Here is a 20717-nt window from a genome sequence, read left to right on the forward strand (position 1 = left end):
GGATCTTGGGCACGCATGCACGCACACGCGCCCGGCGTGAGTTTTAAGCCACCGGGTCCGAGACACGAACCGTGGTCGACTATGTGGGAGTCCAGCGACATAGCCATTACGCTAACTGCTGGTTCCCAATGGTCTAGTAATGTTTGTGGACATGACTTCCCCACTCCTTTTGAAAAGATTTTGGAAAATAGGAAAAGTAGTCAGACTTCTGTCCACATTAGGAAAAAGTCGACACTCGTGATAGGTTGCTGACCTTCTTCACTTAGGGCATTTACTAAGAAGGACCTGTAACTGTGAATTTGTATCTCTTGCAACTCTGAAACTCTAAGGACCTGAGGGCTTTTGCTTTGAAGTGCAATCATTAAGAAGGACAAGGGCCCTGTCTCCGTCTATGGGAGGATAGACCCTAACTTAGCCGACCGCCAGCTGGCAAGGCAAACATGGTTCGCTCTCTTTTGAAAACACCAGCTGACAGCTGCACAAATCAGAATGAGCTCAGCAATTTCCCTTGCTGTCAGTATTGCTGCAAAAAAATTTTTGTCACTGCCCTAACTACTATTGGACCATGCTTACACTATCGGACCGTGCTTATCTTTGATACCTGGCTCAAGACCCATCCTGTGCCCTCCTCAGCTCCTTGCTCAATTCTGGGGCAAATCCTACCTCGTCTGCCACTCAACAGGCTAAGGCTCAGGTCAGCCCAGTTAAATCAGAGGCCGAGAGACTCTGGGGGTGAGCGGGGGCGGAGCAGTAGCACCCACGTATGTGTGTGTGCATGTGTGCACGTGTGTGTGTGTGTGTGTGTTAGGGGTGCTGCCTGTGGACGGTGTCAGAACAGGCCCTGATGGATGAGGATGCTGTTGGTTGCCTGGAGGCAGGAACTGAGCTGGAGGTGAGAATAGACAGAGAAGGCAGGCGCGAACCGCTGAAAGGAGCAAGGGCTGCATCCAGCCTGGCTGTGGCGACCCTCCTGTCCCCACCTGGTCTCACCACGATTGTCTAAGTGCTTCATGATGATCCTCGAAGCACTTCGGGAGTTGGACCTTGGACCTTTACCTTCTAAGGCTTGCCTGTACCCGCTTTTCTCTCCCTGTCCAGGGCCGGGAACTGAGGAGGCTGCAAGCAACACCAGCTGCCCGGGAGACGGAGGGGTGAAGATTTAGGTGGAAGGGCTGGTGAGTAAGGATAGGTGAACGGGACTGGGGGGCCAAGAGGAGCAGGAACTGACAGGGAGTGGGTGGGTGGGATGTGGAGCTCTGCGGAGGGGATGGACCAACCCAGAGGTGGGGACCAGGGAGTGGTGATGGAGAAGGGCTGCAGCGAAGTGACTTCTGAGGTCAGGGTGAGGGCTTTCGCCAGGGGTGGGGCGGCCAGATGCCTCATGTGAACCTCAGACACAGTGTCAAGGCCTTCAGGTCTAGCGGGTGGGCGGGAGCCTGGATAAGGAAGGAAAAAGGCGGCTCTGGGCCCAGGCACTTGCCTTGATTTGACCTCTGGGCTCAGCTCCTATGGGTCCTCGGGTGACTGTGGTCAGCCATGAGTATTCTCACTTAACCCACAAGGCTTTACAGCCAGCCTAAGAGCTTTGTGGGGATTCTGTGTGTGTGTGTGTGTGTGTGTGTGTGTGTGTGTAGGTGTGTGCAGTTTTATAATTAATTAATTACATATTTTAAATTTTATTTGGTGTGTATTTTAACTTCCATGAATGAGAGACAGTGACAGAGACAGAGAGATAGTGCCCCCAATAGGGTCTTGGTGCCGCGCTCCATTCTCAGTCTCAGCTAGTCCTGCCTCACGGGCACACTTTCCCAAAGTACTCAGGGAGGTCTCCAGACTCAAACTCCAAATCTTATGTGGGCCAGCCTCACAGAGCACTGCATTTCACTGCTAGGTCACTCGTCCAGACCAGATATGGGCTGCTTTTTCTTTTCTTTTCTTTTCTTTTCTTTCTTTCTTTCTTTCTTTCTTTCTTTCTTTCTTTCTTTCTTTCTTTCTTTCTTTCTTTCAAAAAAGATTTTTGCTATAGGGCATGTGCACTTGCTGGAGAGACAGAGACAGAGAGAGAAAAAGTGAGAAATCGCCCACCCCCCCAACCCCAGCGAGCATGGCCATGCTGAAATCCCTTCTCCATTCTCCTCTTGAGATTTTGGACATACACACACACGTGCCTGGCATGAGTTTCAAGTCACCATGTCTGGGACTTGAACTGTGGTTGGCCATGTAGGAGTCCAGTGCCTTCACCACTACACCACCTTCCGGCCCCATTATGGGTATTCTGGATGAGTTTTTGCTGTTGCAGTCCTCTGCCCCAGCCTTTCAGCTAGCTAGGATTACAGGTGCACGCCACCACACCCAGTCTATTTAGCTTGGTCCAGGAACTGAATCCAGGTTTTCCATGTGGCCCCAGCCTCTCATGGCAGTGCCATACACTTACACCACCAGGGCTTGACCAGTCGGCCTCATTTTCATATCCTTAACCCTTGGGTGGATGTTTTAGAAAGAGGAATCTCATTTTAGGTGTGACAAGTATCTCAGGGTTGGGGTGAGTTCGCTTTGGTGGAGGAGACCAGGGCTCAGCCACTCAGGCTAGTCTCTTCCAGGCACTCTCTCAAACTCCCCGCTAGTGGGGAGGTTTCTGGGCATAGAAGCCGTTGCATAAGGACCTGAGAAGGGATGGGGGCTCTGGGCCCGGAGCTGCTGCCTGGGTTAGAAGTGTAGACACAAGGGCCAGAACCCACTTCAGATGCTGGAAAACACAGCCCCTCAGCTGGAAAAAGGGAGGCCTAGATTTGCACACCACCACATCTCCTCTCTGAATGTGCTTAGGTGTCTGCTTGCACAGGCATGGTTTGTCCTGGTTTCATCCCCTCTCCTTATAAACCCACCAAGAACCAATTATGGGGGCCCCGCCCTGATGACCTTAATCCTGATCTCCCCAAAGCCCCACCTTTCAACATTATAGTTGGATTAAGTCTTCACTTTCTTAATGCCATCACAGCCAAGTCGCACACAGGCATTTTGGGAACATCCATACCATAGCAGTTCAGAATTGGGGCCTGGGCCTCCCAGGTGGACCCAGTCTTGCCTCTCATAGTGGCTCTGGCTGCTTCTGGGCTGGGGACTGGGCACCAGTGGGCAGGGATGGAAGGGAGATTTTTCACTATATAGCTTTTTTTCTTTTCTTTCTAAGTTTTTTTGTTTGTTTGTGCCATAGGGCACCTGTGCTCCTTAGAAAGAGGCAGAGAGAGAGGGAAAGTGGGAAACCACCCCATGGGGGGATGGCCATGCTGCAATCTCTTCTCCTCCATTCTCCTGGGATTTTTGGGTATGCACTCACACACGCCTGTGTGATTTTCAAGCCACTGGGTCTGGGGATTGAACTACAGTCAACCATGTGTGAGTCTAGCTCCTTAACTACCATGCCACCTACTGGCCCTTCTAATTATTATTGTTTTAAAAATTTGGTATGGGGTGTGTGTACTCACCAGAGAGAGAGAAAACACATCCTAGAGGGGATGGCCACCCTACAATCCCTTCTCCTCCATTATCATCTTGGGACTTTGTGTGTTTCCCAAATTGCCAGGTCAGGGACTCAAACTGCATATCAGCCATGTGGGATCCAGCACCTTAACTGCCATGCCATCAGCTGGCCATGTACACCCTCTGTACCTTTTGGATTCTGAGTCACATAGATGTGTTACCTCTGAAAAACGTAAATTAAAAATGCAAAACAAAAATCTCTACTCCTCCATGGGTTCCTTTAGGGGATGAGCCATCTTCCAGGGACCCAGCACCTTGATTTGCTCTGCTTGGGGTGGGCTGCCTCTCAGCCAGCCCCTCGTGTCCCAAGGGGACTAACCTCAGGCAAGCTGGCTTCTCCTTGGTTGCTCGGGTGCATCTTTCTCTGTCCTACTGCTACTTTCATGGTCCCCACTAGCCCCAGGTCCCAGGCAGTTGTGAGCCTCCTACCATCTCTCCTTGGCCCTCACCTCCACTGCGATCCATCCCGCAATCCTGGCCTGAGCCAGGCAGCACCAGCTGCTCCCCGAGGCCTGCCTCCCTCCCCTTTGGCCCATCCTCTCCACACCTCAGCCCCAGTGAGTTTCTTCAAGTACAAATGGGATCATCTGCTGCAAGCGTCCTGCTAACAGTGCCGGTGCTCTGCTCAGACGGCCCGCAGAGCTCTTCTTTCCATTTCTGCACGTGACACCCCTGTCCGTATGCTTTCCAGGCTGACACCTGCAGCTCATCTCAAAATGACTGCCCTTGGGGGGCAGCAAGGGGTGTGGTGGTTGAGGCGCTGGACTCCCACATGGCCAGCTGCAGTTAGAGTCCTGGACCTGGTGGCTTGCTTTCTCATTTTCTCTCTCTCTGGTGAGCACACGTGCCCTATGCCTAATTAATAATAATAATACAAATTTTTAAAAATTACTGTCCTTGGCCTTGCGGCTGCTTTCCTCTAGGTGGCAATGTAACCAGCGACTGCTCTGTGGTCCCTGAACACCAGTGGGAGTGGTGGTGTAGGGGCACAGCTGCTGACCTCCTTGCCCCAGGCCAGGACTACTCTGAGGCCTTACATCCTGGGATGCTCCCTCTCTCGGCCTCACGCCCGAGCCATCCTCCCTGGATGAGATGGTATGTGGGCTTGGCTTTGCCCTTTCCCTTTCTGGCCTCCTGTGAGAGCATTTTGTAAGTCACTCAGGCTGCAATGGGTCCCTCAGTGGACTCCTGCTCACGATTCAAATCTCAGACATACACAATTTTGTTTTTAAGAATTATTTAATTTATTTATTCATTCATCTATTTTAATTTGACCAGAGAAAGACAGAGAGAGAGAGAGAGAGAGAGAGAGAGAAGGAAAGTAAGAAGGCAAGTCACCAAGTACGGGACTCGAACCATGGTCGAGCATGTGGGAGCGTCCAGCACTTTAACTACCATGCCACCTGCTGATCCTGACAACTTTACTTCTTTCTCATTGGAAGTCTAACCCACATCAAATACACATTTTTTTTTTTCTTTTAATTTGCCAGAGGGTGCTTGTGCTTGCAAGAGCCAAACAGACACAGAGAGGGGGAGAAGGAGAGGGAGAAAGTAACCCCCCAATGGGGGTGATCATGCTGTAATCTCTTTGCCTCCATTTCTACATTGTGTTTTCTTTCCTTTTTTGTTTTGTATTTGCTAGAGGGTGTGTGTGTGTGTGCTTGCCAGAGACAGACAGACAGCGAGAGAGAGAAAGCAACCCCCAAGAGGCACGGTCACACCACAATCCCTTCATTCCTACTTCAGTATTTTGGCATGCATGTGCATGAGCCTGGCATGTTTTTCCAGTTGCTGGGTCTGGGGCTCAAACTGTGCAGTTGACCATGTGGGATCCAGCTGCCTTAACGACTGTGCTGCTGGCTGGCCTGCCAAGTATATTCTGTAAGCCACCAGGTCTGGGATTCAAACTGTGAGGTCTACCATGTTAGATCTGGCTCCCTTAACCATCAGGGTGGCCATCTCCAAATCCATTTTTTTAAAGAGAGTTTTGCTATAGTGTGTGTGCACTTGCCAGAGAGACAGAGACGGAAAGTGAGAAATCACCCCTCAGGGGGATGGCCACACTGCAATCCCTTCTCTTCCATTCTCCTCTTAAGAATTTTGGCACGCACATGCGCCCTGCGTGAGTTTAAGCTGCCGAGTCTGGGATTCAAACCACAGTCGACTACGTGGGAGTCCAGTGATGCAACCATTATGTCATCTGCTGGTGCCAACCCAAATCCACATTTAAATCACACCAAATTTCTAACTGTTCTGTCACTTTTGTGTCTGAGTACCTGCTTTTTTTTTTTTTTTAAAACTTCCTCTTTATCCCTCCCTCCCCCACCTTCATTTTTTTTTGGCCAGAGGGTAAGTGTACTTACTAGAGAGAAACACAGAGAGAGAGGAGATATGAGGGGAGAGTACTCCCCAGTGGGGACTGGTCTTGGCACAGTTGCTTCTCCATTTACCCATTCTGTCAGGATACCAGGCACACGTGCACATGTGATGTGTTTTCTAAGCCACCAAGGCTGGGATTCCAAGTGCATGATAGACTACATGGGATCCGACTCTCTTAACCACCAGACCACAGGGGACGGCCCGCCTTTCCCCTTCTTTTTTTTTGGAGAGGTTTTTGCTATAGGGCGCATGCGCTCGCCAGACAGAGAGAAACAGAGAGACAGAAAGCAGGAAATCACGCCCCCCCGGGGGGGGGGGGGACCACACCACAATCCTTTCTTCTCCATTCTCCTCTTGGGATCTTGGGCACGCACGCACACATGCCCAGCGTGAGTTTAAGCCACCAGGTCCAGGACACGAACTGCGGTTGACTACTTGGGAGTCCAGTGACATAGCCATTACTCTAACTACTGCTCCCACCAGGGGGCGATTTCTTGTTTTCTGTCTCTGTCTTTCTGGTGAGTGCACATGCCCTACAGCAAAAATCTCTCGAGAAAAAAAAAATCACTCTCTTTCTCAATTTTCTCATGGTAACACGTGCTTCCTCCCGTATTCTCAGGGCTGCGAGTTTCTACTGAGTTTTACTATAGCACCCGCCTCTCCAAATTTAACTAGTCTTGCCTGGTGCCCAGGATGGTGCTGGAGGGCAAGAATGTGAATATTTTATGAATTAATATTGATTTTTAAAATGTCCTAAGGGTTTCAACTATCTGGAGTCTAGGATCCCGAATCCCTTCTCTCTAATCAAAACTGACTGTTGTTTCATTCCCTCAGAGCTGTACTGTGTTGCCCATGTTCTAAGCTTACTGAAGCCTTGTCAGAGGGAAGCGCTGTGCTGTAAAGAACAGTATTTCTTCTGCTTCTTGGGGTACCAGGACAGGTATCTAACTCCATGCCATGTGACCTCTTGGAGTCCCAGTTCACTTGCTTCCTGACATGGAAGGTCTTCCAAGGCTGGAATGAAAGTCTTCTGTGAGCTGAGGCCTGGTCTGTCTTGTTCTCTGCAATCTGCCAAAGCCAAGAATAATGCCTGGCTCAGAGCAGGCTGCTGGATTTGTTGGGAGAAGAAATCTGCAATTTTGAAGGCTACATATTGCTTAGTGCTTTACATATAGTATTTTAATTCCCAAAGTGGTGGAGTTCAGATTTGCGCACAGGGTTATGACTTTGAAGCTCGTTTTCTTCCCAGTTTCTTGTGACCTGTGGGAGACAATGCCTCCACTGGAGCATTTGTTCAGTGAAGGCTCTTAATGGCTGTGGAAGGTTAGCTGGGGGAGAAACCGAGACCCTTCTTCTTCTACATACCATACAGGCAACTGCCTCTGCCCCTTGCCAACCTCGGAGATAATAGGAATTTAGGGTGATGAATGGGAGGTGTGAGAAATGCAGAGGAAATATGACCACTACGGTCTTAATCAGGTGTCTGAGCAAATAATTTGGGTACGTAGCTCTGGAAGTCCTATAGCAGTCATGTACGGGCAAGCCAGCTCTTTCTTAAAAACAAAAAAGAAAAGGAAAAGAAGTACCTATTAGTAGCATTTGTGAATTTCTTTTCTTTTTTTTTAAAAATAATTATTTATTTATTATCGCCACTTTTCCATTTTGACCAGAGAGAATGCAAGCTGCCTAATCTGGGACTCGAACCACAGTTGGCCATTTGGGAGTCCAGTGCAGCAAGCCATTCAGGTAGGACCATCTGAAAAGGAGGATGAGAGTGTGCCCCTCACTTGGATTCAGGTAGTGCTTCTACCCAAAGTCCAGGAAATCATAAACACCAAGGATCCGCCCTTACTGAACTGGGCCTGGAGGAAATTGGCCTGATCCTAGGCAGAGCCCCTCCAAGACCTGCCCAAATTGGACATCTTCGAGTCTTTCTCCCAAGTACTTAACACTTCAGTAAGCACAGAATCAGCACTTAAAACCACACTGAAGAAGAAATGAAACCTTTATTAGCCCCCAGGGCATTTTATAATACTGAAGCAACAAGGAAAATGCAGGCACAAGGGAAATCAAGGCACAGAGAGTGACCTGAGGGCTCCCAGACTCACCGCTGACACAGCAGAGGCCTTCTCTTCATATCAAGGGTACAGTAGGCATTGCTCTGAGACAGGCCTAATCACCTCAGCCCATGTGAGAAGGCAGAGTGGCGACAGGCCTGAGGGTTAGAACTTGCTACTGTACAGGGTCATGGCCCACTTGGGCACACGCAGGAAGCCGGGTAAGTAGGAGGCCAGCCAGCCCAGGCTGGAAGAGTTCGAGAGAACGGAGCTCAGAGACAAATAATCTTGCACAGGGCGGCCTGAGGATAGGGGAGGAGGAGGATTAGATTCTCATTTCCTACTCCTCAGACACCCCAACTATTGCTGAAGAGACTGAAGGAGTAGCCGTGGCTGGCTGTGGTCCAGGGCTCTTACCATCCACATCCCGAAGCCCATAGCGTCGAGCAAGGTCACAGGACGGCAGCACCTTCCCGCTCAGGCTCAGGATATTGGGATCTGTGGGCAAACACAGACGGAGATAAGAAGCATGACAGTGGCCTGGAGGGACAAGGTTTGGGCCCAGTCGGACAGGACACTCTGACTCAGGCTCAGGAGTCCTGGAGGACTTTGCCTTTCTGTTCCTAAGAGGGCTCCTGGGCCTCTACCCTTGGTCATGCTTCTGAGGAGCCAGTTAAGGCTCCAAAACCTTAAACTGAAAATCCTGACCCGCAGGCCCTCAGAAAGCCAGAGAAAAGGGCTTATTCCTCAGTCATTTCCCACACCAGAGCCGGGCACTGGCTGCCGCTGCCCTGCAGACCCCCAGGCCTTTCCTTGTTACCAGCTGCCCCCAACCTCTTCACCTGTTGCCAAAGCCACCACACACTTGCCACTCATTTCCGTGGTTTCCGCAGAAGGGAAAACTGAACTGAACTGAAACACAAGAGCAGAGAAGTAAAGGATTAATTTCTAAGAGCTGCCCAAACCCCATCTCCCTATTTCAGCTTCTGTTCCAGGAGAAAGAGAGACCAAAAACCTTCTGTAAGATCTGCAGGCCACCAGGTCTTGGAAGGCAGCAGATCTACTCCTCCTTCAGCCAAGCGAGCCCTGTTCCCAGGCACCAGGACCCGCTGCCTCTCTAAGTGGAAGGATCTGGCAGTGCCAACTAGTGTCTGAACCTTCCAGGCCAGTCCAGTGCAGGGGTCACGTTCCCGGGCCTCAAAGCCAGTCAGCCTTTCCCTGATGACATATGTGACCGTGGACAAGTCTTGCGATCCCTGTGGGATCAGTTTTGCCACCTGTGAGTGCAGACAGCATCTCCCTTACAGGATCACAGGAAGTGACGTGTGCACAGTGCCCAGTAAGCATCCGATGAGTTGGAGCGTTACTCTTGTTTTGCCTTGCCACTGAGGATGGAGCAGCGAATTCCTGCATCCTCTGCTTCCCTTGCTCTTTGCCCACCTGCTTAAACAGGGGATCCTGAGAGGCCTCCTCCTTTGCCATATGGTCCTTGAGCAGTTCTGTCTGTACCAACCCTGGCCACAGGGACACGTAGCTGACTCCGTGACGCCGCAGCTCTTGAGCACAGTCAGCAGCCAGCCTGTCGCACTGTGGAGGGATGAAAAGCAGGGCAAGAGCCAGGAGACTGGGCCATGTTGTTCTGCTCCCTTCCCACCCCCTTGTCCCAGCTTCTCCTGGGATTCCCCAACCCTCTACCTTTCCCAGGAATCCTGAGGTCTCAGGGGCCCACCTTCCCCACTCTGATGACTACTCCAGCCAAATGAGGCGAGCCCAGGCAGAGGACTACTCATGGGTGACTCAGAGGGAGGTGAGGGCCAGCCAGCTTCACCCACGTGATGACTAGGGACTACACCCCTGAGTTATTGTACAATCAGTGTCCTATACCTCCCCAACCTCTATACCCCTGGATCCTCACCGCAGCTTTGCCCACACCATAGGCAACGTTGAACATATACTGCAGGCCCCCAACAGAGGAGATCACCACGATGAGCCCCCGGCCTGCTGGTACCATCAGCCGTGCTCCATACACCGAGCATAAGTAGTGGCCTCTAGAAGGTGGGGCAGGGAAGGAGAAAGAATACACCGTGTTAGCGCTGGCCTGGGTGCTGCAGCCTCTGGCCCTCCCTCTACCCTCCGGTGCTAGGGGAGAGCTGCATAGGGGTGCCACAGGCCTGGAGAACTAGTGGCTTAGGGCCACTCTGAGAGAAAAGCTGACAAAATTAACCACTGACAGATGTGAAACGGTCATTTTTAGAAGATGTAATGGAAGAAAAGAGCTGTCACAATAGCAATTACAAATGAAAACGTTCAGGGGAAAATTAAAAAAAATGTACAGGCTATATACATGGAACAACTATAGAAATAAAAGAATAACTGCAGACAAAATTGTTCAAAGATAACAAATGACATGCAAGGTGTCAATTCTACATAAATTAATTCATAGACTCAATCAATTTGAGTTGTTTCAATAAGGTATTTTGGAGAAATTGACAAAATAAAGCTTAATGAAAACAATAAACATGTGAGAATAGGCAGGAAAATTCTGAAAAAACAAAACAAAACAAAACAAAACAGAACAGTAATGTCTTATGGGTAGGGGGATTTGCTTCCTCCAACCTCACCATCAACATATTAAAATGTATAACAAGGGGCTAGCAGGTAGCATAGTGGTTACGGCACTGGACTCCTATGTGGCCAACCACAGTTCAAGTCCTGGACCTGGTGGCTTAAAATCCACACAGGGCGCATGTGGCATGTGCCCCAAATCCCGAGAGGAGAATGAAGAAGGGACTATGGCATTCACATTGCCTTGGGGGTGATTTCTTGCGTGCACGCTCTCTCTCTCTCTCTCTCTCTGTCTCTCTGGCAAATGCACATACCCTAGCAAAAATCTCTCTCTTAAAAAAAAAAAAATACAATGACACACTAGTTAAAAGGTTGCAGGACCGGTATCATAGCAGCCATTTAAATCAATGAAACAAGATGGTCAGTAATTAGATTCAAGTGTGAGAATACAACCTATTATAAAGGGAAATTTGTGGGTCAATGAGGAGCTATAGATCATTTAGTAAATGGACTTGGGACAACTGATCAGTTATTTATATTGTGGAGAACAGGTGTTTTTGTTTTGTTTTTGTTTCTTAAAGAATTATTTATTCATTTATTTAAATTTGACCAGAGAGAGACGCAGAGAGAGAAAGGGAAAGTGAGAAAGCAAGCTGACAGGTCCGGGACTTGAACCATGTGGGAGTGTCCAACCCTTTAACCATGGCATGGACATCATTGCTTTTTTGCTTTTTTTAGAGAGAGATTTTTTTGCTATAGAGCACATGCGCTCACCAGAGAGACAGAGAGAGACAGCAATAAATCATACCCCGGGGAGCTGGCCACACTGCAATCTTTTCTTCTCTATTCTCTCAGGATTTGGGGCATGCATGCACACGTGCTCAGCATGTTTCAAACCACCAGTTCCGGGACTTGAAACTGTGGTTGGCCAGGTGGGAGTACAACACCTTAACCACTATGCCACCTACTGTTCCCAAGAACAGGCTCTTTATCTCAATCATTTCAAAATTAACTCCAAGAGGATCAATGATTTAAATGTTAGAAGTTAAAGCATAAGTACTAAAAGAAAACTTGATCAACTATGTTTATCAACTTGAGGTGGGGAAGGCTTTTTTTAAAAGACTTATTTATCTTATTTATTATTATTATTATTGTGTTTTATTTTGCTTTTTAAATTTGACCTCAGAGGGAGGGAACATGAGAAAGCACACCACCAGGTCCAGGACTCAAACCGTGGTCCTGCTGGCCTGGAGAAGGCTTTTCTTAATATTGCAATAAAATAGAAACTATAAAAGACAGATTTGACTTCTTTTTTTTTTTTTTGAGGGGTTTTCGCTATAGGGTGCGTGCGCTCGTCAGACAGACAGAGAGAGAGAGACAGAGAGACAGAAAGCGAGAAATCACCCCCCAGGGGGGATGGTCACGCCACAATCCCTTCTCCTCCATTCTCCTCTCGGGATCTTGGGCACGCACGCACACGTGCCCGGCATGAGTTCTAAGCCACCGGGTCCAGGACGCGAACTGCGGTCGACTACGTGGGAATCCAGTGACATAGCCATTACGCTAACTGCTGGTTCCCAGATTTGACTTCTTAAAAGACAAAAGATATACACAAATACATCCATGCATATATATTTATGTATATATAGAGAGTAGGGATAGCACTGTGCAAAAAATAATTCATAAACTGAAAAACATGAGTAAAACAGATGCCGAAGGCACCTGTTCCACAAAGACTTTTTATAAATCAGTATGAAGAAAAGAACTTCATACAGAAATAGCGATTCACGAAAGACAAAGAGCTAATGAGCAGATGGAAAAAGGTTTAACCTCACAAATGGAGAAATATGAATTAAAACCATCTTTAGATATCTTTGGTCTATCAGAGTGGAAAAGCTTATTTGATTGAGTGGCTTCATGTTGCCTAGTATGACTGAGGACATAGGGAAACAGATATTTACCCTCATTATCTAGAGACTAAATGTTGGTAGGGTCTTTTTGGAGGACAACTTAATAACGTTTATTATATCTTTAGGAAGTACATATTCTTTGACCCAAGAAATAAGGGGTTAGTTAAATCAATTACTGACCTCCTCCCAGTGGGATATTTTGTAGATTTTAAAAAGAATGACAAATACTTATATGAAACATCTCAAAGAATATACGCCAGGCAAGTAATGGTAGCTATATGTCAGGTGAGAAAGGAAGAGATAAGCCTATACTAGCTTCGCATATTTTCTCATCATTTCTTTCAATAATACACACATACTTGGTAATTGGAAAAACATTTCTTCTGCATAGGGAATAGTTAGGACCCTCCAAATGAAAAAAACCAAGAGTAATAGTTTCAAAAGAAAAGGCCAGGCCGAGGAAATGCCCTGGAAAGCAGTGAATGTGTTATACATGGGGATGGGGGTTGTCTGAGGAGAAGCTGGTGGCTCACAAAGTGGACTTTACCCCGGAGAATTCATCGGGGCCCAGGGTCTAGGGCTTGGGCCTCTGTCTCAGGCTCAAAATTCTGAGCAAGAGATGAGGGTATGAAAGGCACCTGTCTTCAGAGGGCCAGGAACATGCACACCGGCCCATTTCCAGTTCTTTGGGTTTCCGTCCTTGGCTTTGAGCTGATCACCCCCTCTGTCCTCACAGTCATTCTTCCACTTAGAAATCACAATTGCATTCTAATTCTGCTTCTTTGGGGTGGTCACCAGAGTGCCAAAATTGGTGCAGTGAGTGTTCTTAGCTGCGACAGCCACTGACTGGCAGAGAATCTCGTGGTTACTCTCGCAGGTGACTGATCGTATTCACCAAGTGCAGTTCGATGATCTGAGAGGGTAACATTAATCCAACAGTAACCAACAGCAACGTACCGGGTGCATATTGTGCTGAGCAAATATTTTTCTTTCTTTCTCAGTTGCCAGAAGACATGTGTGCTCACCAGAGAGATAGAGAGACAGAGATAGGAAGGGAAACTATATCGGGCACACATGCTCACATGTCTGGCATATTCTTTAGGCTGCTGAGTCTGAGATTCAAACCACATGGCTGGCCATGTGGGATCTGGCTCCCTTAACTACCAAGCCACAAAATGGCTCAAACAAATTATCTTTAAAATTTTATTTACTTTTCCTTACCAGGAGTATATGTGCTCATTAGTGAGAGAGAGAGGGGAGAGAGAGAATTCTCCAATGGGGTGTAGTCACACCATAATTTTTCTTCCATTTCTCTAACCCATTAGAATTGTGGCACTCATGCACACATGCCTGAAATTTTCTAAGCCACCAGGGCTAGGATTTGGACTGTAGTTAGCCATGTGAGGTCCGGCTCCCTATGCACAGTGCCTAACTGCTATGTTATGGGGGCAGTCCCATGCTGAGCAAATTCTCATCCTGTGCGTCTTAGTCCTGTGCCAGATACATGTGTGACCCTAGCCTCCTAACTCTGACTTGGGAGTCCCTTTCCCTGTAGATCTGTAATGAGAATATGGAGGCTAAGAAGGCTGGTACACACTTTCTTATTAATGTTTTCTTGACCTAAAATCAAATGACTTCTTCCTCTAATCATTTTTTAAAATACAAATCTTGGGGACGAGCAGATGGTATAATGGCTATGTCACCGGACTCCCATATAGTCAACCCCAGTTCGAGTCTCAAACCAAGTGGCTTAAAACTCGCTGGGTGTGTGTGCATGTGTGCTCAAAATCCCAAGAAGATAATGGAGGAGAAGGATTGTGGTGTGGCCATCCCTCCTGGGGAGTGATTCTTACTTCTGTGTCTCTCTCTCTGTCTGTCCTGTGAGTACATGTGCCGTATAGTGAAAATATCTTTAAAAAAAAAAAAAAAAGAAAGAAAGAAAATATAGACCTTGGGTCATATTCATTCCTGAGAGGAGAGGGCTCCTTTTTGGGTCTTGCATTTGGATGGGCAGAGAGTGAGGCAGGAGAGAGGCCAAGGGCCTGTAGAAATGAAAATGACGAGAAACGAGGAAAAGCTGACATTCCCAGGTAGATTTCCACGGATGGAACTTCTCCAGAAACAGGATGAATTAGAGAGAAGGGAGAAGAAAGATGGAAGAGGCCAGAGGGTAAAGGAGAAGGCATATGGAGAAAGGGCTGGCCCTCAGGTTGCTGAGTGAGGGGAGCCTGAGTCTTTGTAGTGGGCAAGGAGAACACCCACCTGAGTCCCACATTGTTGATATCATCCCATATGGAGGCAGGAGTTTCCCAGAACTTCTTACTCTGGGTGTTCAGGAGTGCCTGAAAGGCAGACAAAGGGTGAGTGACTAAATGATCTGACAGCAGAAAGAAGTGAGGAAACGAGCAATGGAAGGACAAGGGATGGGAATGAGGACCTAAGAGTCAGACGGGGAGGGCAGGAGTGTAGCTGAGATCAAAGTTCAAGGCATACTTGGACGCCAGCATAGGCATTGTTGACCAGCACATCCAGACGCCCCTGTTGTTCCTGATCAACTTGCTCAAACAGTCTTCTCACTTCACTCTCTTGGCTCGAATCGCACACCACAGGCACACATCTGCCCCCAAGGGATTGTGCCTGGAAAGGAACAGGGATATGAATTCACAGTCACAGACCTAGGAACTGAGAAGGCAATCCCAGGAATCAAGACAGCTGCTGAGATAATACTGCCCTCTGCTGTCTGTTTGAAGAATTTTGGGAAAGATAGGACATTTGACCCCAGAGAGGAAGGATTGGAATCTTAGGTTTAAAATCTACCGGCATTGACTGATGGAAGGCATTGTGCTCTGTAAATCAAGAGTAGGAGACAAATAAGGCATGCAGCCTACTTGTGGAATAAGTAACTATTTCCTTGACTTCGGTCTCTTATTATTTAAAAAAATTTTTTTTATTGCCACAGGGTTTGTGTACTTGCCAAAGACAGTCCTGAGAAAATATCTTCCATTGGGTCATGCCACACACCTCCATTTTTCCATCCTGCCTGGATTTTGGGCATGCGCACACACATGCCCGGTGTGTTTATCAAGCCGCTGGCGTTGGAACTTGAACCAGTTGGTCAAGCTCTTAACAACTAGGCCATAGGGCTGGCCCTGGACTTCATCTTTTAAGAGATTATATTTTATCAATCTTGGTAACCCTAATGCTTTGCCTAGTCCTAACAAATCATAGATAATTTTTTTCTTTTTTTTTTCTTTTTGGAGAGGTTTTTGCTATAGGGTGCGTGCGCTCGCCAGACAGAGAGAGACAGAGAGATAGAAAGCGAGAAATCACCCCCCAGGGGGGATGGCCATGCCGCAATTCCTTCTCCTCCATTCTCCTCTCGGGATCTTGGGCACGCACGCACATGTGCCCGGCGTGAGTTTAAGCCACCGGGTCTGGGACGTGAACCGCGGTCGACTACGTGGGAATCCAGGCAGAAAGAAGTGAGGAAACGAGCAATGGAAGGACAAGGGATGGGAATGAGGACCTAAGAGTCAGACGGGGAGGGCAGGAGTGTAGCTGAGATCAAAGTTCAAGGCATACTTGGACGCCAGCATAGGCATTGTTGACCAGCACATCCAGACGCCCCTGTTGTTCCTGATCAACTTGCTCAAACAGTCTTCTCACTTCACTCTCTTGGCTCGAATCGCACACCACAGGCACACATCTGCCCCCAAGGGATTGTGCCTGGAAAGGAACAGGGATATGAATTCACAGTCACAGACCTAGGAACTGAGAAGGCAATCCCAGGAATCAAGACAGCTGCTGAGATAATACTGCCCTCTGCTGTCTGTTTGAAGAATTTTGGGAAAGATAGGACATTTGACCCCAGAGAGGAAGGATTGGAATCTTAGGTTTAAAATCTACCGGCATTGACTGATGGAAGGCATTGTGCTCTGTAAATCAAGAGTAGGAGACAAATAAGGCATGCAGCCTACTTGTGGAATAAGTAACTATTTCCTTGACTTCGGTCTCTTATTATTTAAAAAAATTTTTTTTATTGCCACAGGGTTTGTGTACTTGCCAAAGACAGTCCTGAGAAAATATCTTCCATTGGGTCATGCCACACACCTCCTTTTTTCCACCCTGCCTGGATTTTGGGCATGCGCACACACATGCCCGGTGTGTTTATCAAGCCGCTGGAGTTGGAACTTGAACCAGTTGGTCAAGCTCTTAACAACTAGGCCATAGGGCTGGCCCTGGACTTCATCTTTTAAGAGATTATATTTTATCAATCTTGGTAACCCTAATGCTTTGCCTAGTCCTAACAAATCATAGATAATTTTTTTCTTTTTTTTTTCTTTTTGGAGAGGTTTTTGCTATAGGGTGCGTGCGCTCGCCAGACAGAGAGAGACAGAGAGATAGAAAGCGAGAAATCACCCCCCAGGGGGGATGGCCATGCCGCAATTCCTTCTCCTCCATTCTCCTCTCGGGATCTTGGGCACGCACGCACATGTGCCCGGCGTGAGTTTAAGCCACCGGGTCTGGGACGTGAACCGCGGTCGACTACGTGGGAATCCAGCGACATAGCCATTACGCTAACTGCTGGTCCCAACAAATCATAGATAGGCAAATATTTATTTAACTGAATTGCAGTAGAGAAATCTACTGATTTATTGTACTTTATTGTACAGTTCAATATAGTCATGCCTAAAATAGAGGAATACATAGGTCCACAACACTTTAGTTGCAATTCCAAAATTTCTGAAGCTGTCAAACAGAAAGCATTTTTATAAAACTTACCTGGTGGCAAAATGTGACCTTACCTGAAGTTATCTGTGGGGTTTGTTTATTCTGCTGAGGAATACTATGGAGTTAGGTAAGGGATTCAGAGAAGGAGTGGTTAACCCAAAGGGTCGACACTTACCTCCCGAGCAGTGGTCTGCAGGGTGTCTAGATGGCGGCCGGTTATGTAAACCGTGGCACCTGCTTGGCAGAGCTGCAAGGCGATGCCACGGCCAATTCCCCTGGAGGCCCCAGTCACCACACATACTTGGCCCTTCATGCGAGCTGCCATGACTCACAAGCAAGGGCGACAATCTGTGGAAGCCAAGACTTGCTCTGAGCGAAGCCTGTGGATTGTGTGTGGAGGGGGGACCGCGCTAAGGGAAGAGGGGTAGCCAAAATCCGGATGCAGTGAGGGGAGAGAAGTTTCGGAGGGGACAATTGAGTGGGGGGTCCCAGGGCAAGGCTACCGTCCTTTTGGGAGACCCAGAACATGAACAGGCTAAGTGGAGCTGTCCACTTACTGCGCCCCTCTGAATGAGGCTAACTGGGGGAGGAATCTGGCGCGCAGCCTTTCAGAGCGCGTCCACGCAGGGTTCTGGGCTGCCTGGGTCCCTGACCACTGATGAGGCTCAGACTTGCAAAGCAGGGGTGCGGCTTCCACGTGGAGATGAGAGCGAAGCCCGGGGACGCCGAGCTCTATGTGGGGCGAGCTCAGGGACCTTACCTGCTACCTGCGCGATGCCTCTGGGTTCCCGACGCCGCCGAACTCGCCACACTCAGGACTTGATTCTGGCCGCGCGGGCGGAGCGAGGGTCAGAGTCCCGGGCTGGGTAAAGTCTGGCTGCTGGCGGGGGTTGAGAGGGCGACGTGTAGGCGCGGCTCAAAAGTCGCAACGCAGGGTGAGGGTCGAGGGTGGGTCAGGCACCGGCGCGACAGTCCTGCGCCGGGATCCGACTCGCGGACGGAGGCGGGGCGCCGCGAGGGACACAGCCACCCCGCCCGGCTCTGGGCCGTCGCGCAGCTGTGACGCAATAGCCTGCGCCAGGAGCGCGCCGGCGTTTCTAAGTTCGGGCGGGCGGGCGGCGTGGGGGTCCCGCGGCTACGGAATCCTGCGCGGACCGAGCGCTCCACATTCCTGGGGCTGGGCCCGGGGTCCGGGCGCGCCCCTCCAGGCCGTGAGCAGCCATCCAGGCAGCCTCGGGACGGGTTCTCAAAGCCGACTTTGGGTGTGCACCCCCAGCTGAGCCCCGAAGCGCTGGGATATTTCCGCCGGGCGCTGTCAGCGCTGAAAGAGGCTCCCGAGACTGGGGAAGAACGAGGTAGGGACAGCTTCTGGGTGGGACCTAGAACATGAAATCCACCACAGGCAAGGAAACTTTTCGAGGTTCCCAGGCATGGGGGCTTGGTTTCATCTCCCATGTCTTCTTCATTGCGGCACCCTCCCCCGCCCTCCTTTTCTTGGCGAAGTGATGGAACATAACCTCTTTCTCTCTCTCTCTCTCTTTTTTTTGGAGAGTTTTTTTCTACAGGGCGCGTGCGCTCGCCAGACAGAGAGAGACAGAGAGATAGAAAGCGAGAAATCACCCCCCAGGGGGATGGTCACTCCGAAATCCCTTCTCCTCTATTCTCCTCTCGGGATCTTGGGCACCCGCGCAAACTCGCCCGGCATGAGTTTTAGCTACCGGTCCGCGACGAGAATCGCGGTCGACTATATGGGAGTCCAGCGACATAGCCATTACGCTAACTGCTGGTCCCAACCTCATTCTCTTTTCAATCTTTTTGTTTTTTGTTAAACACTAAAAAGTTACTAAAGGGCATGTGGGTTCGCTGGAGTGAACCCCAGGTATGGATTGGTCATGCCCAGTCTTTTTTCCTTCATTTCTCCACATCGTGAGAAGTGGGGACTTGGGGGCAGACACACTCCCAGCGTGTTTAAAGCCACTGGGACCAGAATTCAAACCTCTGTTGGCAGTGTGGGATCTGGCTCGCAGTGCACAGCGTTTAACTGGCCCTGCCCCTGTTCTCAGTCTTTGAAAAATTTTAATACATCTTTCCTTTTCTTTCTAGAGTTGATGGTGCAAAATATTTTGAAGGAAGTGGAGGCTCAAGCATTAGGGTTGGCCATGGACAGGACTGGCAGTGAGATGCTGCAGGAACTGTTGGGGTTCAGTCCCTTGAAACCGTTGTGTCGAGTCTGGGCTGCTCTGCGCTCTAACTTGCGCTCTGTGGCCTGTCATCGGTGCGGGGTCCATGTATTGCAAAGTGCTCTGCTGCAGCTGCCTCGATTACTGGGGAGTCCGGTGGAGGAGGAAGAAGAGGAGGAGGAGGAGGAGGCTGGGGAGGATGGTTCCTTACAGACCCTGGAGGAGCTAGTTCTGGGACTAGCCACTGAAGTGTGTGAAGATTTTCTTTTGTACTGTGGAGACACACATGGCAGCTTTGTGGTTAGAACTCTGCTGCAGGTGTTAGGAGGGACTCTGCTGGAGTCTGAGAGAGCCAGGCCCCGTGGCTCCCAATCATCTGGTAAGTATTATATATGGGAAATTGGCCTAGTTGGCAGGAGAATTTAGGAAGTTCAGAAGGAGAGAGTAACCAGAACAGTGAGTCTTCATGGGGGAATCTGACCTTGAAGAAATAGCAGAGAAATAAGAATAGGCAAAAGACTAGTTAGTGTGTCTAGAGGCCCAGAGATATAGATACATTGACTGTTTAGGAAAGAGCTATTAGAATGGAGGCAGGTGTGGGGTCAGCAGGAGATGGCAGTGGTTAAGGTGCTGGATTCACACATGATCCACTGTGGTTCAAGTCCCAGACCCAGCAGCCTGAAACTTAACGCCAGGCATGTATGCATGTGTGCCCAGAATCCTAAGAGGAGAAGGGATTGTGGTGTGGCCATCCCCCTAAGGGGTGATTTCTAGCTTTCTGTCCCAATGGGTGATTTCTAACTTTCTGTCTCTCTGGTGAGCACATGCACCCTATACAAAAATCTCTTTATTTTTTTGAGAGATTTTTTGCTATAGGGTGCATGTGCTTGCCAGAAAGACAGAGAGAAACAGCGATAAAGAAAGTGAGAAATCACCCCCCTGGGGGGATGGCCATGCTGAAATTCCTTCTTCATTCTCTTTTCGGGATCTTGGGCATACATGCACACACGCCCGGCATGAGTTTAAGCCACCGGATCTGGGACTCAAACCACAGTTGACTACATTGGAGTCCAGCGACATAGCAATTACACCAACTGCTGGTCCCCCAAAAATCTCTTAAAAAAAAAAAAGGAATGGAGGCAGGTGGAGGAAATAGGTCATGTAGAGTAGAGGATTTAGAACTTTTTTTTTTAAACCATACCTCGCATTTTGGGGTTGTTTATTTTTGTTTTTGTTTCATTTTTTATTTTGATGTAGGACACATACACTCACCAGAGAGAGATACAAAAAAAAAAGAGGAAAGTAAGAAATCATTCCCAAGAGGGGGATAGCCATACCACAGTCCCTTCTCCACC

The 20717-nt window shown here is 48.9% G+C and overlaps 2 protein-coding genes across 2 annotated transcripts in view; one reads left to right on the forward strand and one right to left on the reverse strand.

Annotated features, from left to right (window-relative positions):
* Positions 1-7906: 7906 nt before the first annotated feature.
* On the reverse strand, positions 7907-18229 carry DHRS1 (dehydrogenase/reductase 1). Its single transcript, XM_006144573.3, has 9 exons — positions 17943-18229; positions 17358-17530; positions 16034-16177; positions 14714-14793; positions 9892-10024; positions 9417-9563; positions 8819-8888; positions 8394-8474; positions 7907-8278 (listed from the first exon to the last, which is right to left on the reverse strand). The coding sequence occupies exons 2-9, from the start codon at positions 17505-17507 to the stop codon at positions 8142-8144; spliced, it is 942 nt and encodes a 313-aa protein (XP_006144635.1). The 5' UTR covers positions 17508-17530; positions 17943-18229; the 3' UTR covers positions 7907-8141.
* NOP9 (NOP9 nucleolar protein) overlaps positions 17957-20717 on the forward strand; it is a 9075-nt gene continuing 6314 nt past the window's right edge. Inside the window, exons 1-3 of the mRNA XM_014586274.2 lie at positions 17957-18048; positions 18245-18537; positions 19286-19741. Coding sequence (XP_014441760.1) covers positions 17957-18048; positions 18245-18537; positions 19286-19741 — 841 coding nt within the window. The remainder of the gene's footprint in view (positions 18049-18244; positions 18538-19285; positions 19742-20717) is intronic.

This window comes from Tupaia chinensis, unplaced genomic scaffold, assembly GCF_000334495.1.
Source record: "Tupaia chinensis unplaced genomic scaffold, TupChi_1.0 Scaffold000126_2, whole genome shotgun sequence".
Taxonomy (NCBI): Eukaryota; Metazoa; Chordata; class Mammalia; order Scandentia; family Tupaiidae; genus Tupaia; species Tupaia belangeri.